This window comes from Falco rusticolus, chromosome 2 (genome assembly GCF_015220075.1).
Source record: "Falco rusticolus isolate bFalRus1 chromosome 2, bFalRus1.pri, whole genome shotgun sequence".
Lineage (NCBI taxonomy): Eukaryota > Metazoa > Chordata > Aves > Falconiformes > Falconidae > Falco > Falco rusticolus.
Window position 1 is genome coordinate 58,260,965 of NC_051188.1, and position 19,780 is coordinate 58,280,744.

Here is a 19,780-nt window from a genome sequence, read left to right on the forward strand (position 1 = left end):
TCAATTAACTTAATAATGTTCGGAAGCTATTCAAATAATCATATTGTGTGCATGCAAAGATAAAGCAGACAGCTAAAGATCTCACTGCTCTTCACTGCCTGCATTGACTAGACATTTATCAACTAGATGATAGAGGTCATCACTTGTCTCACAGGCAGATATGGTAATCTGGAGGTGAATCCCATACCTGGGACAATCACTGTGTTGAAAATTTAGTGTGATGTGGTTTGCAAATTTGAGTTTAAAAAAATATGTTTTCTTGTCTTGATATATCTTTATGTAACTGTATCTGGTCAGAATCTTTTGACCTTTCTTTGAACAATGCAGGCAAAATGACCTTTTTTTTTCGCTAAAATCGTCCTTTCCACCTTCGTGTACCGTCTCTTTGAAGTATTAGGTTTACGATCAGTTGTGGAGGAAGGAAACAAAGAAGAGACAAGACATATGTCAAGCTTCTGGACATTGTACTCGCCTTGCAGACCTCTGAATACAGTCTAGCAGCTGCAAACTACATGCTCCAAATTTGCCTTGAAAAGCACAAATGTAATAAAATATCCTGAAAAAGAAAGTGCAATTTGGTAAGTTACCAAAAAGCCAGGCTACAAGTGAAGACCATACAGAACAACATGATATTGGGATACAACATAGTTTATATTACCTGTGAACAATTATGAGGTCCAAACTTTTAAGTACTTCAAAATATTTCATGCTTTGGGACTCCTGAAAAATAAGTGGTGAGCAGAGTGTTCAAGTAACATTCTTTGAGTTAATGTAAAATGTTAAATGCTTTGATCAATACTTCAAAATACTATACCTTTAATGAATATTCTGAGGTCTCTTGCAGAGGGTATGCATAGGCTCATGCTTGGACTTTTTAGGGAGGCATCCTTTCCACAGCAACTGTTTATTCATCTTCTTGCATTCCAATATAATACCAATTAGTTGTTTTTCTGTATTATTTTAATGAGTGAATACTTACGTAGTAACTCCAGCAACTGCATATATTACTATGTACTTTTGTTCTTGTTCTCCCTGAAACATGCTCACACTGAAGTCTCAGCAGTGTGGTACGCTTCAGTAAAACACCCAGTTATCAGCCTCATTCAGCACTGTTTTCACTATAGCTATCATTACTAAATCCTTCTATGCTCTCATTATACTTCCATCTAACTTGGAACATATGGTTAAATATGACAACCTAAGATTCATGATGAATCCACCTGACAGCTGTTCTAGTGTTTCTCCCTTTCATTTTATAAATTTAATTCAATATGGCGTAATATACTATAATATTTTTTAAAGAAACCTGAATTTGGCTGGTAAAATGAATTATTAATGCAACTTGGATAATACATGTTTTTTGTTTTCCATGGTTTTTCTTGTTACCTTCCATATGCCTCTAAAGAAAAAAACAAACAGTCACATTTTTTCTTGTGAATGTCTGCTCAGCCTGTTGAACTCTGGTAGCATACTTTCTTTCCTTTAGCCATTTTGTATTCTCATTGCCATTCTTGCCTTGCTGTTTCATTCTTGCCTTGCTGTTTCATTCTTGCCTTGCTGTTTCAGCTTCTCCTCTACCACATGTTTGTATAATAATTATTTTCCTTAGATTACAGATTATATAATCTATAGATTCTAGAAGAATTGGTAGAATGGATGGAGAAGAAGGAACCTCAAGTGGCCACCTAGCCTATCACTTCTCAATGATATCAAGGATCAATGATATCTACACTATTCTGTTTGTCTAACTACCTTTTCCATACCTGCAGTGTGGGAGACTCCATAGCCCACTGACTCTACTACACAACAACGCTTTACAGTGATCTATAACATGGTGGTCACTTGGCATAAACCCCACAAAAAAGTGTAACCTTTTACCAATGAATACGTGCATTCCAGTATTTCTTTTTGTTTGTCTTTGCAGGAGGCAGGTGAAATCAAATGAAGTCATACACTTGTAGAGATTTAAGAAGGTGGTGACCAAGTCTGGAGTTTGATTCTGGTGACAACAATCATCAGCTGAGCTTGACTGAAATATTTTTTCTGGGAAAAACATGGTACAAAAGCCCAGCACCTCATATGCTGGGCTTACCTGGAACATTTGTTCCGAGAAATGTATAGTTTGAAAGCCTCACGGTTATGAAGAAACAAATCACACTCTTAAAACATAAAATATACACAGAGAAACCTGTTGTAAGTGAATTAGAGCTGACTGATACAAGTCAGTTATTTAATGTAGGCAAATTTCTAATAAAGAATACCAAAGGTATGCCTTCTATGATCACAGAAGCACAGAATCATTTAGGTAGGAAAAGACCTTTATGATCAAGTCCAACTGTAAAACTAACACTGCCAAGTTCACCACCAAGCCATGTCCCTAAATGCCACATTTTTTTATGTCTTTTAAATACCTCCAAGGGATGGTGATTCCACCACCTCCCTGGGCAGCCTCTTCCAATGCTTCAACATCCTTTCAGTGATGACATTTTTCCTAATGTCCAATCTAAACCTCCAACGGTGCAACTTGAGGCCATTTCCACTCACCCTATTGCTTGTTACTTGGGAGAAGAGACTGATCCCCACCTGCCTACAGCCTCCTTTCAGGCAATTGTAGAGAGCGATAAGGTCCCCCCTGAGTCTCCTCTTCCCCAGGCTAACCAACCCCAGTTCCCTCAGCAGCTTCTCACAAGACTTGTGCCCCAGACCCTTCACCAGCTTTGCTGCCCTTCTCTGGACACGCTCCAGCACCTCAGTGTCCCTCTTGCAGTGAGGGGCCCAAACCTGAACACAGGATTCGAGGTGCGGCCCCACCAGTGCTGAGTGCAGGGGGACAATCACTGCCCTGGCCCTGCTGGCCACACTGTTTCTGACACAAGCCAGGATGCTGCTGGCCTTCTTGGCCACCTGGGCACACTGCTGGCTCATGTTCAGCTGGCTGTCAACCAGCACCCCCAGGCCCTTTCCCACCAGGCAGCTTTCCAGCCGCTCTGCCCCAAGCCTGTAGCACTGCGTGGGGTTGGTGTGACCCAAGTGCAAGACCCGGCACTGACCCTTGTTGAACCTCATACAGTCGGCCGCAGCCCAGCCTGTCCAGATCCCTCTGCAGAGCCTTCCTGCCCTCAAGCAGATCAACGCTGCTGTCCAACTTGGTATCATCTGCAAACTTAGTGAGAGTGCACTCGATCCCCTCATCCTTAATACTAAAGACTGAGGTAAAGAAAAGAAGGCATTAAGTGCCTCAGTCTTTTCCTCATCTTTTGTCACTATATTTCCCTCTGCATCCAATAAAGGATGGAGAGTCTCCTTAGCCCTCCTTTTGTTGCTAATATATTTATAGCAACATTTGTTTTGTCTTTTATGGCAATAGCCTGATTAAGTTCTAGCTGGGATTTGGCTCTTCTAATTTTCTTCCTGCATTATGGCATGACATCCTTGCAGTCCTCCTGAGCTGCCTGCCTCTTCTTCCAAAGGTCACAAATTCTTCCCTGAGTTCCAGCCAAAGCTTTCTGTTCAGCCAGGCCAGTCTTCTTCCCTGCTGGTTTGTCTTTTGACACATGGGGACAGCCTGTTCCCGTACCTTTATTATCTTCCTGAAGAATGCCCAGCCTTCCTGGACTCCTTTGCCCTCCAGGACTGCCTCCCAAGGGACTCTGTCAACCTGTCTCCTAATCAGGCCAAAAAAATCTGCCCTCTGGAATTCCAAGGTGTCAGTTCTGCTAACTGGCTTCCTTACTTCTCTGAGAATTGAAAACTATTGTTTCATGATCGCTATGCCCAAGATGGCCTTCACCCATCACATCACCCACAAGTCCTTCTGTGTTTGCAAACAACAGGCCCACTGTGGGACCCTCCCTAGTTGGCTCCCTCACCAGTGGTGTTAGGACATTGCCTTCCACACTCTCCAGGAACCTCCTAGACTATTTCCCCTCTGCTGTATTGTATTTCCAGGAGACATCTGGTAAATTGAAGTCCCCCATGAAAAAAAGGGCTAGCAACTGTGAGACTTCTCCCAGCTGCTTTTAGAATAGTTCTTCTGCCTCTTTATCTGGTTGGGTGGCCCACAACAGACTACTACCATGTTACCTGCCTTGATGGCCTTTCCCTTGATTCTTACTCATAAGCACTCAACCCTATCATCATCATCATCATCAAGATGAAATGACTGGGTATGTGGGCAAGTGAAAAGCAGTGTTTCACACACTGAATAGTAGGGCATTAAACCAGAAGAACCCTGACAAACTTGAGGACCAAGGCAGCAAAAGCTTCAGGAAGTTGGACAAGGAAGTATGCAGTTTCACAGCTGGTGCAGAATAGCTCCACATATCTATGAAGGCTGTGGAGTGGCTGGCTGAGGAAAAGGATATAGGATTTGCATTGTGCGCTGAGTCTAGATGGGATGGAGTTACCTGGATGATAACTGGATGAAGGTGTTCCTGCCATCAATGAGGCAAACGGGTTACTATATTAAAGGAGGAGTGTAGCCAGCAGATTGAGGGAAGTTGCTATTCCTCCTCTACTCAGTGCTGGAGAGACTGGCCCTGGGACACACTTTTGGGTATTTCAAAAGGGACACTGAAACACAGGAGCAGGCACAAGCGATCAGTGGCCTACAACACGACCTTCAGAGAGACTTTAGAGAGCTGGTCTTGTTTACTTTGGTGAAGACGAGGTCAAAGCATGGAGCTAAGCTCTTTGTTACTGTGAGATGACAGATCAGTAAGCAATGGCCAGAAGCAGTGGCTTGGAAGGTTCACACTGGGCATCAGGAAAACCCTCTCTATAAGGGCAGGATAACACAGTGCTGGAACCATAGCAGGTGGAGGATGCAGAGGCTGATCTGATCCAGGGTTAGTAACAGTCCTACTTGAAGTGCACAGCTGGAAAACATGGCCTCCAAAGTTCTCTCTGACCAACATGTCTACAGTCCTGTAATTAACAAACTAATGAAAATGTTTGCTCATCCTCTTACGAGAGGTGGTGTATCATATTGTATTAGTGTCCAGAGAGAATTTATTCAGGGATTGACTTTATAAAATTTCCGAGAAGCACAGAGAATCTTGTTTCTTTCTTATTCTAATATTCAGAAAAAAAAAATCACTGTACTTAGCAGAAATACTTGTATGAACATAGGCTGAATTATCTTCTAGCATACTAGCAAATTAGTAGAACTGGATACTGAATTCAAGAAATTCTCTGCCCCCCCAACCTGATGCACTCATAGCAGTCTTAGTTTCAAACATAAGATAAATGCACTTCACTCAATTAGCTGTTTATGAAACTGGAAGCTCCATTTAGGCGTGAGCTATGTTATTCCCTCAGGTCCAGTATCACATCAGACAAATCTTGACTAGAACAGTGAAAACCCTATTGCATTTCCCTAACATCAGTTTACAGTTTGGCTATAGCATCAGCTGTAATGAAAAGCAAACAAAAAGCTTCTAATTTCAAAAAAATAACTGTTAGTTTCCCAAACTGTGACAGTATATATATTTTATTGTAGAGGAATTATAGAGGAATGAAGGCAGGTTAATTAACATTGATAACATACAGCTGCGGGCTGGCTTCAGGGGCGGTGGGTTGGCTGATGTGGATAATGTGCAGCTGTGGCTGGTTCTGTTAAGTAGGTAAATAGCTCTAAGGCAGGGGTCCTCAAACTATGGCCTGTGGGCTGGATATGCCCCCCCCCCCCCCCCCCATATTTACAGACACCGACACCCCCCACCCCCCTGCGCCGTTGCGGGGGGGGGGGGGCGGGGAGGGGAACCAAGCAGCCGCAGATGACTGCCTGCCACTGCATCGGTGTGCTGGCCCCCTGGTTAAAAAGCTTGAGGACCCCTGCTCTATGGGGTATGGAAGAGGAGCCCTGGATGAAGAGAGACCTAGATGAAGCAGAGGGAGGAGAGAGAGGGTGTGCACCCTGGATGTAGGAGAGCCAAGGAGAGGCCCTGGGAGAAGGGTGCCTGGATGAGGAGAGGCTGGCTGGAAGAGGAGCCTGGAGAAGGAAGAATCTGGATGCAGCAGAGACAAGAAGCAGGGTGGACTGATCTGGAGAGGCTGAAGAAACAGCATGGACAGCAGATGAACTTTTGAAATCTTGTGGGGGATTGGTAGCTGTGCTGGGGCAAGGTGTGGAAACTACTTATTGAAGTTATCTGGTATGGGGTGGTAAAAGCCTTGTTGCAGCTGGCCAGTTTTGCTAGTGCTGTGACATTTTATAATAAAATGAATTTTTGTGGTTTTGATAAGTTTGATCATCTTTGGTCTGTTGATAAGAAGTTTTAAGTTAGTCCTTGTAATTTATAAATCAAGGATATAATTCCTTATGTGAGGATGGCCAAGCACTGATGCAGGTTGCCCACAGAAGTTGTGGAGCCTCCATCCTTGGGGATACTCAAAAGCCATCTGGACATGGCTGGACCAGATGACCTCCAGAGGTCCCTTCCAGCCTGAATTTTTCTGTCAAGCAGGGTTTAATAGTCAGGTTCTGCACTACTGATACTTTGATTGTATTTTGGACTGTGTGAAACTACTCTAAATTTCCTCTGTTTCGCCACCATCCTGTGCTGTTTACAACTTATCCTCAACACTAGAGAGAGATTGGACTGACTTACATACATTCTGACTGGACATTCTCCACCCTCTCTACTTCAGAAAGTCAGTGGGACTAATAAAGGACTAGACATGCATTCTTAAATAATGATCCCACAATGAATGAGGGTCAGAAGAATCACAGACACAAAACTCCTCCTTAAGATGAAAAGCAGTAATCACAAGGTAGTGAGACAAAAGTGGGAAACACTGAAGATTCACAGGAGGAATTACAATTGCTAGCAGTGGTTATTGCTGCTGTGGGAAATGTATCATATTTTTCAGAAAGAAATGAAGCTGTCTGTAATTCAGAGGCACTGCTAAATGTGATCGTGTTTTGAAGAAGCTGCTCTAATGGTCTGTAACTCTTGTTTCATTTTCCTTGGAAGGGTGAAGTCCTTGTCCTCAGAATGGCTTTATGTGAGACTTAAGCCCCTCTGTGCATTGACACTGGCAGGGGTGAAGCAAATCTTTACTGGTCACAGTACCCAGGATTGCAGTTGCTACATTCTTGACTTTGTTCCCAGGGCTAACTGCACCAAGACCTTAAGGAGACAAGGTGAACATTGGCTTCTAATCCGGCATGTTCAGAAAACAGAGTTCCCCTAGAGTGCAGTAAGAAAGCTGAAGAAAACCAAAAAGACCTGAGACCTCTGCTTTGCTGCATAATGTAACATTAGATGAGCAGGTGAGACACCTGCTATTGAATGTATGAACTGTCACTCTGGGTGGCTGAGGGCTATTTATGCCCTTCTTTCTCCTCTTAGGGAAGATATCAAACTGCAGTATATAAAGACAGAAACAAGGTTTGGATAGAGGAAGATACACAAGACAGACATAAAGGTACTTGTGTAATGCATACTCCTATGCAGCTGGTTATGTTGAAACATTCAGAATTTGATTAAAATACAATTTGACAAGGTTTAAAAAGTAGGGGGGAAAGGTAAGAGGTGGACTTAAGTTACAAGAGACATAAAGTTCTCTTTTCAGCATGGCAATCTGATCAAGCTGAAGTTGCCCACGGGCAGCTTTACTGTGTAGAGGCATTGCTTCAGATAAATGCTTCTTAATTCAGGTAGACAAAAATTAAAAAGATGCTAGAAGGGACATCCTGAGTTATCTTTTACTGTTCTTGGCATAAACACCATTTCTTCTTTTGTCAGATACTCTGAATTGCTGAGACTCAGACACTTTTATTAAGCAGTATACAGCATTTACAACAAAAGCAAAAATATGAAAAAGAATCTCTCATGTCTTGTGAGTTTGAGTTTTCCTGTATTCCTTGAATGGAATCCAAAGTTTCAACTGCAAATTTTATCCTTTCTTATCACTTCTTTGTTTGTAAAACTCCCCTGCATCAACACTGGCATCAACATGGAAACACTGGCAGTGCTCAGAACCAGAAGGGACATCACTGGCAATGCTCTCCATCATCATGCCCGCCAGATATACCATGAAGAAAATCTTCTTATGCTGGAAGAGATGCATTGGAGATGTCACAGTTCAGACCTTATTTAACAATCATGAGGCAATAACAAGGAACAGTAAACAGTATATATTCCTTTTTATCAGGAGGAGAATAAGACTGCCTCTTTGTAAGTGACTTACAAGCATACCGAGAAAGCATTAGAGGACATATGACCCCATATTTTTCTTACTTCATAGAAATTCCCTACTTTTACCCATGTTCCTCAAAAGTTCATTGCCAGTGACCCAGGGAGTAGATGGGAAAGCACAGTAAATGTAGATTAGATTAAGAGATTAAATGGAACAATTAAATTAAAATAGATTAGTAAGTGAAAACTTTCTTCTTCTGCCTCTGAAACTTTTCTTCAAAGGAATTCAGGTGAAATGACGAGAAAGTCCTCCTAGATACAGAACTTTGGCACAAGCTGTGCTCTGAAGGACCGACTGGAAGTCAGCAGGATTGAAGCTGGAAGAACTGATTTCTGATTCTGTCCTGGTACCTCTGAGAACTTTGTGAAGTCCAAAGAGCAGTTTGCTTCTGTTGAAGAAAATGTATTTTGAATTAAGAATTTTAACGTGCTGAAGCTGCTACATGGCAGAACCAGGCCTCATCCCATGTACAGCCCTAATCCAAGGCTGGTTTAAAACTTAGTCAAGTTAATCAGTAGGAGAATAGAGAAACAATCGATGATCGCTTTGTATACACAGGTGCTCTCAGAAACACAGGTGTTTTTAGAAAAAATAGTATATGTGTATGGGAATTGCTTGTTCAAAGAGTAAGTGTGCTTGACGGATTGTGTGAGTTAAAGAGGTAGAAAGGAGATGATGATCTGAGGAGCATCTTGGAACCGAGGTAGAGACTGGAACCAAATAGATGAATCAGCTGGGACAGAGTCAGGTGATGGATCTGCAGAACTGATAAGACCAAAGGAAACCCCTAAACACTTGGGACATTGACTAATGATTTGATAAGTGTATATAAGCTGTGCTGCATCCCTTTGTTCTCTGCCACTCACTGAGGTGGTGGCCCAACTCTGAGTTGTGATTAAAGCAAGCCTAGTGGTACCCACATCTGTGTGAATTTTTCCTTTAACAGCTTCAATTCTCCTCCCACTCTGCTTCAGACTTGTCCTGAAAAGGAGAAAGTTCTGTGCTGATGGAAGAATGAATCAGAATTCTGAATTTCAGTTTGCAGTATTTTTTTTTTTTTGTTCTATGTAAGAAAGAATGAAACCCCTACAGATGTCACAGTTTGAAAAAAGAATAAATGAAAAAGTAGGGTATCCTCTTTGTCTACATGTTTCCTCTGTGGTACAGTATAAGAAACATGCAAAACACTGACATTTGTGTAACTCTAGAGGTGTCAATAACATTTCACAGTTGTAATATAACATAGAATTTCAGTACAAATGTTTTACTAAAACACTGCTATGAAGCCATTTTTTTTTTTTATTAGAACAAATAGACTTGTATTTATTCATCTCTAACAGTGATGGTTGTAAAATCAAGATACATTAACGTAACTGAAATAAATGCTTACAAATAGAGCCCTAAGTTTTGTTAAAATTGAATACTGATGATCTTGTAGTTACATTTCTTAATACTATTTTGACAAAGAGCATTCATTAGAATTAGTAATTGTTTATCTTTTCATTACTGTGGGTTTAAAGACAGATAAAGATTCACATTAATTTTTATAGTTCTCCCTGTGCTGTATTCTTATAGAGTATTAAAAAAGAACTAGAGCTGTAATATTTCTCAAATGGCATGTAATTACTAGGCATTTTTCAAGAAACCTCATAATTCGGAAATCATACTGAATTCCTAGTGCACTGCTCCTCATAAAACACTGCCATACTTAATCTAATCCCACAGCTGCAACTTGTCAGATCAGTTATTCCTGTTTATACTGTGTATTTACCTGGGACCATTCATTCACTACATTCTGAAGATGCACCTGCTTTGGTGAGAATGTAAATATAAAAAAAAGAATGATCTATAAATTCTTAGCATTGCTAATGCACCTTATATCAATGACAGTCATTATAATATAAAACCAATAGTGGCATGAAAACCTGTGGCATGGTGTTAGCTATATGATAACTTTAAACATGGGTCTTGGAGACTTAGGCTTGCACCATTTTCTTATGTAAATACTCAGTACGATGCTGAGTACCTTCTCAATAAGGAATACCAAAAAGAGTGATCATCATGAAAACATTCAGGAAATCCTCCCGCAGAAGTTCCAGTTCTGAAATATTCATTGTACATTTCCTACCTGGAATACGATCAGCTGTAGTGTATGCTTTCTAGTGTACATCACCTTCGAATATTTATGTGCATATATATGCAAGAACTAGGCTGGAATTCTTCAGGCAAAATAACACTGCTTATGAAGAGATATTTTTTGGTTAATTTACAAGAAAAAAGTGAAAAGACCTGAAACATGGTCTTTCTGCATGACACAGAATTCAAATACATACTGAAGAAATCTCTCTTGATGCTGTTCAAGCATATAATATAGCCAGAGAAAAGAGCAATTTATGTTTGATAGTGAAAACAACAGATCTACTACAAAGTGATACACTATTATAAATATTATACATACAGTAATGTTCATGAAAAACAAGATTATGAGAAATTATGACAGTTAAAATAATATCAAATCACTGCTGACTCTTACCTTAGAATTTTATTGATTGCTGTCTCTTTTTCTAGAAGGTTTCTTGCTCTGATGCTGAAAACAGATTTACGGAGCTATAAAATTAAGAAAAAGACAGGGTACTTTTTAATTGCTGTAAAATATAGCATGTGTATGTGACAGACCAATGAAACATTATGATGCTGAATGTATGTAAAATTAAAAACAATGTTCTCTATTATAAAGCTGTTTTTCACAGTCTGTGGCATGGATGTCCTTTTCCAGGAAAAGGATGGTGGATAAGATCAAGATGGTCACATACAGCAAATTCCTTCAGGAATGTCTACAACAGGAGTCCTCAAACTACGGCCCGCAGGCCGGATACGTCCCCCCAGGGTCCTCAATCCGGCCCCTGGTATTTACAGACCCCCCCGCACCCCCCTGCGGGGGTTGAGGGTGGAAACCAAGCAGCCGCAGATGACTGCCTGCCGCTGCATCTGTGCGCCGGCCCCCTGGTTAAAAAGTTTGAGGACCCCTGGTATAAAACCATAGCCTTACGTCACAGCTTTTAGCCTCCCTATCCCAATCCCTTGCTAATTCTGGGTAGCAAGAAGCAGTTAGTTTTGTTGAATAGTGTGAATATTATTCCCTTTATTACAGATTTATTGTCTTCTCCAGTTAGCCAAGTCACATCTTTGTCTTAATCCTTGCTATTCCTCCTCCATTTTAGATTTTGACTAGGCTGGATCATATCTGGAGGTGCTCTGACTATATGGAAGAGCCAGCTAACAATGCTGAGATGTGTAATTTCAGTGCCCAGAGCTAGGTGAAACGAAAGTAGGTCCCTTTCTTTCCTCCTGATGCAGAGCAAAGATGTGGTGAGCAAAACGTGTTTGTACTTGCCTCTGGTCATGAACAGTGTTTTAGCCATATTCTGGTAAACAGGACTCGCTGAACATGAAATAGAAGGACTGAGATATGTGAAAAAAACAAGCACTTAATTCCTAAGGAAGTGGTTAACAATTTGGCAAATCACAGCTGAAGAATTTAGCTGAGGAACTGCATCTTTTTAAGCCACACCTGTAACAGCAGGCTGCAGCCTCTTGCCCTAACCCTTGCCTTTTCAAGTGTGGCCTCTTTAACCTTTGTCAAGTCCTGACCCACTTCTGCACAGCCTGTGGAGGTAAGAACACAGATGATCTGAAAACACCAGTATTTTGAAATTCTGTGGGTTCCTTAAAAAAACTGCAACTTGAAAACTGCAATAAAGTATGCAATACTTCAGAAAGTAGTTCAGAAAATAAGGTATTGGAATTTCAGTTAAGATCAAAAAAATAGTAACAGAACTGTTGAATGTTTGAACATAAACCAAAAAATTGTTCCATTGCCTGGGAATTGTTAACACAAAAATAATCTGAAAATCACAGTATGAGATATACTGTTATATTAAATATTGTGGAGTAGTAAGTATTTCATATATTGAAACGTATTTATGTGCGTTTTAACTCATTTGCAGTACCTCAGTACAGGTTTAGTGGACTTATCAGCATGATAACTTATTATGCATTTAGATATAACTGACGATGGTGACAGCAGCGACAGCTCTTTCACATCTTTTTTCTTGTAATGTCAGTGAAATTGTCAGTGGAATCCCAGATAACTGATTTTTTCCCTTATCAGGATTTCAGAAAGAAGCCTCCAAACCACAGGAGTATCTATCCTTTTGCAAGGTGTTAGCTAGTAATTGTTTTAGGACTCAACTAGGAACATCAAACTTACGGGAATAGTGAAGGTGGAAAAACAGCTTTTTTCTTTCTGTTGTTTTTTCCTGTTATAAATAATTGCTTTAGAGTAATTGCAATTACATCAAATATCAGGAAAAAAGTGTGCTGCCTACTAGTGTGTTATGTCTATTTCTGTCTAATAACAATTCTTTACTTGTTAACATCTTAGAAATTAGAAAGATTTCAAACACAGGAAGCACTAATTTCCTTCCAAATTTCCAGCTTTTGCTCATCTGATTTCAGAAAAAAGCTGAGGCAAAGAAATTTTCCTGAAATTGTCTAGAGCTCCCTATCTGACATACACTTCTTTTTGGCATTTAAAATAGGTGTCAAAACACCTTGGCATTAAGTGTGTGTGTGGCCCAAGCAGGGAAATTCACACAGGTCATCAACAAGGGAATGTGCCCTGGGAAAGTGGGAACGAGGAGTCTTGCTTCTTTTCAAAGATTTTACAGGGAGGCTGGGTGCTTGTACTGATACATTCAGTGCTTCCTCAAGCCAAGTGTGAAACCATCTAGTGCCAGGAAGGAAGAAGAACTTCTCAGGAAAAGTTCCCAGCAGGTCTAGGTCAAGGGCCACTTACATCTGGCTTATTTGTCTACCAGGGACTGTGGATCTTCCCTCTAGGTAGCAAGACACACAAGAAGGAGACAGTGGCATACATTATGCATGAAAGTATACTGCTAAATCCCTTGCATAACTTCAGCTTGAAATCGTTTGACCCCCTGCTTTTGATGCCTTCAGTGACACCCTAGTTGTCTGCTGGAGATTTGCAAGGACAGTGCTGCACTCTGGTATTTGGCCACTGCACAGCCAGAGGTGCAAGATCCATGGAACCAGTGAGATGAAGAGAAGCAGTAGGAAGGAGCCCATGTCTGGAGCCACTGAGATGGGGAGAAAAGACGGTTCTAGTTCCCAATCCCAAAGCTGCTCATGAATTTTATTCAGTGATGCTTAAACAAATAAATGTCTAAGAAGTCATGGGAATGGGAAAAGTGACCAGAACACAGGGTGTTGCACCAGGTTATTTGTGCAAAGATTGCATTTACTTTTCCTGCACTATTTTTCAGAAGGACTAGCTGTGAAATTTGCACCTGAGGCAGTACATCCTTAGGCACTGACCATGATCTAAGCATACCCAATGGACTGATGCTTAGGTGAAGTTCTGAGAGAATTGAGATTGGAGCCAGGTATCCAGTTTGTTAATCCAGGAATACATGAGCATGTACAAGATCCTATACTTTGGTGCCTAGGGATCTCAGTGGTCCAAAATGGAACTGATAATATAACCTAGGCACTTCCAAGGATTAAGGCTTTTGAAGATGATGGTCCTCATTGCTTTGTAGGATTTAAGAGTCCTTTCTTCAGCAGAACCCTGGCGAATTATCTCAAATTTAAAATACTCAGAAGAAGCAATACATGGTAATATTTTTTGATATGCACAATAGATCAGTGTCTGATATTTAAAGGAGTCAGTAGTCAGTCAAATAGCAACATGCATCTATCAATAGCATGCTGAAGAAAATCAAACATGACTACAGATTTTTAAAATATGTATCCTTACTTCTATATTAGATAAATAAAAGTACTTCTCATTTAATTTTCCAAATTTGCATAGCACACTAGGCAAACAATGGAACTGTACAAAGAGAATGGGGGTGATGATCAGTATTTTGTTTAATAATGTCTAGATGCCACATGCTGGTGTAGAATGAGGCTGGCAATTAAAACTTGTGATACCTGCCGAGTTCTTGAATGTTGCAGAGGAAATTATTAGCAGTGTTAACATACAAAAGACATTACTTGATCAGATGATGTGGAATTAAGTTAGTACAGTGTACTCTACTGAGGTTATTTTAGAGTGTATCTGTTTAGCCTGCTGGGTCTTTTATTACAGATTGTGATGTACTGTGAGGACACCCTCAGTGTATCTTTATTAGCCATTATTTATTTATTTGCATCTTTATGCAACCTATAAGTACACTCAGTGCAGAAATAACAGTGCGATATAGCTTTCTGCTATAGAGCATTATTTTTTAGTATAAGACACTGTCCTGAAATCACCTAACAGCATCCGATTACTGTTAAATATGATTTCAACAACCCATTTTAAAGAACTCCTGCAGGCTACTTTAATCTGTAAGGAACAGCTGTGACAGGTCAGCAAATTACCAATAATATTTCCTGGACGAAAAGGTTTTAGATGGAAAGCATGTGCTCCCACAAACGTCTTGGTTCCTGCATTCCTTTGAGTTTATTCACACAGATGTGTCTGCACACATAGAATTAGGAAATCTGCAGGTGGTGCTTCTTCCACAAGTGCTGGCACGCTTCACTGCTGCTGTTGGCAGAACAGACTTCAGGCAGACAAAACGACTTGGTCCAGCCAATGTGAACCCGATCTGAATGCTACATCCTACGAAACCGCATTTGTCCAGAATGACTAGGACAAAGCAATAAACCACTGTAACTGTTGTAAAAGAAGCGAAATCACAGAACATTGTTGCTCTGCAAGTGCCACCCGCTGCTTTGGAAAGGTACTGCAGACAATTTGAATGACAATATTTATTTAGTAGTATATTTTAAAAATCCAGGCTTTCTACCCTGGAAAAAGAAAATCCTTGGCATAAGATTAAAAGCAAAGCAACTCAGGGCGATACTTTTGATAGGTGACAGCTAATGACTGTGGGCCAGACCTGTAACGTAAGTGTACTGGCACAACACTGCTGACTTCAGGGGGATCTATGCCAATTTATAACAGCTAAGATATGGCTCAGTGGTTTTAAGTTTTGAGAAATGCTATTCATTGTCAAGGTTTTGATATATTTTGCTAGCAACATGTTCGCAGTGCACAAACTCCAGAAAGCACTGCAAAAAACAATTGTTTTCAACATTTGAATTTGATGGAGGATTGCATGCTATCAATAGGTTAAAACTGTGGTGATGTAGTGTATTATTTTTGTATTGGACCACCGCAGAGTTGGCAGAAGAGACAACTGTTAGTGGGTGTACTGCAACACAAGGTGAGACAAGGTCATAAATAAATAATGAGATATAAATATCTGAAATGTTTGGTGGACAATGGAAAAAAAAAGTGCATGCAATATATTTTTCTAATGCAATTTCTTAAGTGTTATATGAAAATTAAGAATTTTAACTTAGTGCTGTTGATGACAATGTTTTATAGGCAACTGCAGGACCATATGGAAATAGTCTTCTATACCATGCCAAAAATTCCAAGCAAGGAAAAAAAATAATCATCCAAAGCTTCTGTTTCAGTTTGGAATTTGTTGGATGCTAGTTGATGGATTTATGTACACTGGCAGAATTAACAGACTATATTGTGATTTAAACATGTGCAGCTTCTAGGGAAAATATGAGGAGTCAGTACAATAAGCAATATAACAGAGTGATTTTTAAGAAACAGTGAGGAAATATGTGGGCAGAATCTGTTTAAAGCTTGAGCATTTCATTAAATATAGGATATTTTTGGCCCACAGGAGTTTGCTGTGTAGCCTTTCAAATGCAGATATTGTTCAACATTCTGACTGTGCATCTTTGGCTTGAAGAGACTGGACTATCAAAATTCATGTGACAAAAATATGGAAGGCCAGACTCTAAGTTGTTGATAGGCACCTAACAAAATGTTCCAAAGAATTTAAGCAGGTTAAGCAACTAAATCCTATAGGAATCAGTGGGGAATTTCTTAAACTCTTTTGAAAACTTTGCTTAATGCCTACAGAATCATAAAGAATGCAATTACAAGGGACCTCTAGAGATCACCTAATCCATTTCCCTCTCTCAAAGTAGAACTATTTTCATTTGGATTTTGAAAATCTGGCCCTTGGCGAGGTCGTCCTATATAAGAAACAGTCAAGAAAGTGGTCTAGCATTAGATAAGTGCCACAAGGAGTCAAAGGCTGTCCCTTTTGATCAGATGTCTAGAATGAGAAGTGGGCATAATCTCCTTAACTCTTGGGAGTCATTGACCTGAAATAGCCTTAATTCCTTTTGCAGCCCTTGATTGCTGCCTGTCTCTTAAGGAAAACTATCTTCTAATTAGCTGACTACTGGTCTGGAAAATCTACATGTCATTTCATAACAAAGAAACTTTTTTCAATTAAGTCTGAGGATGTGGACAAGGCTAATACTAGCATACTTATAAAACACTGAAGACGTAAAGGAGACGATAATAGTCCATCTCAGATACATAGGGAAGCACCTCCAGGGTGGGAGAAGAATCCCTCTCTTTTATGTCTTGTCTTATTACGGTTGGGTTTTTCCCTTTGGCATGTCCAAGTTTTTTACTTTCAGCAGTTTAACGGGTAGGTTTTTCATAGAATCATAGAATGGTTTGGGTTGGAAGGGATCTTTAAAGGTCATCTATCTAGTCCAACCCCCCTGCAATAAGCAGGGACATCTTCAACTAGATCAGGTTGCTCAGACCCCAGTCCAACCTGACCTTGAATGTTTTCAGGGGTGCGGCATCTACCACCGCTCTGGGCAACCTGTTCCAGTGTTTCACCATGCTCATCATAAAAAATTTCTTCCTTATACGTAGTCTGAATCTAACTTCCTCTAGATTAAAACTATTACCCCCTTGCCCTATCACTACAGGTCCTACTAAAATGTTTGTCCCCATCTTTCTTATAAGCCTTCTTTAAGTAGTGAAAGGCTGCAATAAGGTGTCCATGGACCTTTCTCCTCCAGGCTGAACAACCCCAACTCTCTCAGTCTGTCCTCATAGGAGAGGTGTTCAGTCCCTCTGATTATTTTGGCAAGTACAACCTTGCATAGTTTTTTTTTTTTTTTTCTATCTTTACTTGATGCAGGAGGCAGGGAGACCTTGTGAAAAGCTAGTGAAGAGGGCTGGGTAGATTACTCGCGGCAGCCAACAGCAGGGTAGAAGTGAGGACTCCTGGCCAAGCTGATGTGGGGTTGTAATACATTGTGCTGGGTATGCAGTGATGGAGGAGAAGGCTCCACTCCACACCTTGAGCTGGGGATCTTGAGGCTCTAGGGAAGAAGGGACTGCCAGGTTGGGCTGGACTGGGAATGCAAGAAGACTGACATGGACTGGGAGTTTCAAATGGGAGGTAATTTTGGTTGGGGGAACAAGGAAAAATCATACTCCTGGTTGTATAAGCACATGCATATAATTCCCTTCACTAGAACAAAGTAATCTCGACTATGTTTGATCAATTCTTGTAAAAATCTTGTGAGTGGGTGAGGAAGACTGAAGAGCTTGGAGAAGGAGATCTGGATTCCTCTGTAGGAGCAGGGGAAGGGAGAGTACAAGGCTCAAGTAGAAGGTCATTCCTGTAACCCAGCCCCTCACTGCCTCTCCCTTCACTCCAAACTAACGCATGCTCTTTTCTATTAAAATACAATGGCCCTAACATTTTTACCATGTCTGTATTTTTTTTTATTATGATCAGCCCCTTGTGTTTTAATGCATCTTCATGGCCTTTGTATCAAACCCTTGACATCTTTTAGTGCAAAACTGAAGAAGTAGAAAGGCAGTGCCAGGAAGAAGTGGTGAAGTATTATGGCACTTTTTGAAAAGGGCAAAGTATATCCAGTTTCAGCCTTCTTTCTCTCTGAATGTAATTGAAAATTGGTCTTCTCCAGGTAGAATTTTGAACTTACGACGTAGAGGAAAAGTGCCAAAGCAATTTAAAATCATCAGAAGACAAAAACTGACAATAAAAGAACAGTCTTGTTACTATTGCAGTTCTGTCTTCTCTGCTGTGAAGGCAAACACGGTCAGAAAAATTAAAAATTACCAGATAAAATGTGTATATGGTAAAATACTTAATGAAACAGTGTCTTTTCCTATAAATTGATTATTTGGGACATAGGGATATTGTTACATACCCATTTTATCATAAATAAGCAAGTTCTTTAAAAAATGCAAAATAGACAAAGACATCTCCTAATTAATTTTTAGAAAACCTGAAATGCATTACTGTATTTACATATATTAACTTCAATAGAAAGATCTGATGAGAACAGACATGGGACACAAATTATCTTTGACATCAAGACTGTAATGTGTAAGCAAATGTTAGATTCATAAGCCATTCTCATTCCCACATACATAGATTTTTGTCAGTAACCTATGAATGACATAGATAGGTAACACTAAAGCACTTGGCTGTGTTTAATTAACAAGTGGTATACAGAAACTGAAATTGTAGGACTCATATACTTAGTAAAGGGAGATTAAAATAAAATTTGAATGATTTTTCCTGATACTTATGCAGAAAATTCTGCAAGAATTATTTCAGAAGAAAATGTAGTATTTATTAGTGTTTAAAAATAAATAATCTTTTCTACTTGCAATTCATGTGCAATTTCACTTTATTAGTTTCTGCTATATTAAAATTTAATGTGACAATTCTTTCAAATTACTTAGAGAAAAGAATAACCAGGAACACAAATGAATGCTATCATACTTTTTGTCCCAAAGTTCTGCTTTGCACAACAGAATGCCCAAAATAAAGTTCAGAAGAGGCTGATTAACTTGGGACATAAGTTTATTAGAACAGTAGAAATTCTGGAAAAGACAATTTGTGAGTAAATATTCTACTCTTGGTTCTTGTCTAAGAAGGAAAAAATGCTAATAAAGTTTATAAGTATGTCTTCATGCCTGATGATTTTCTGAAAGATATGCTGGGATACCCCGTCTTCAATACTAAAAGCTATGCCTTAGAAAAGCTGAAAGACTATTTCAGCTTTAACAATCACAAATACTTTCTGCAAGGAGAAGACCTTTCAGAATACTCTCAGAATATACATGGGTCTTTTTGCAAGAACTAGAATAGTTAATGAAAGAAGCGGAGCACAGATCACAAAAAGACATGCTGTAACAAACTGCCAGATTAAACATCTTACCAAGAATAGGTGGCATGTCTCAGCTGCTCACAAATGGAGTATCTCTGATGTTAACTAAACATGCGTTAAAGTTGTGGGCAATCTTGTGTGCTCAATTTGTGTGTGAAACTGTAAACAGATAATATCATAAACTTTCCCTTAGGTGTTGAGACATAATGATTTCTACATAGACCAAAGGATGTTGATCTCCAAGGAAGTACTTCCAGGATAAGGCTTATAAGTGGGTTGATTCTTGTGTTCCATCCCATCTAACTTTAATGGGTACCAGCAGGATCCTATCTGTGAATGAAGGCAAACAGCCTATGAAAAGCGTGTGGGAGCTCAGCAGCACACCTGCAAGGCAATACAGGTCATCGTGAACATATCACCTTGGTGCTCTGACTCCCTAACGAATGCAGAAGAC

General features: G+C 40.0%; 1 protein-coding gene across 3 annotated transcripts in view; it reads right to left on the minus strand.

Annotated features, from left to right (window-relative positions):
* NALCN (sodium leak channel, non-selective) overlaps positions 1–19,780 on the minus strand; it is a 248,258-nt gene that overhangs the window by 38,005 nt on the left and 190,473 nt on the right. For all 3 annotated transcript variants that reach the window (XM_037377624.1, XM_037377625.1, XM_037377626.1), the window contains exon 18: positions 10,739–10,812. In XM_037377624.1, coding sequence (XP_037233521.1) covers positions 10,739–10,812 — 74 coding nt within the window. The remainder of the gene's footprint in view (positions 1–10,738; positions 10,813–19,780) is intronic.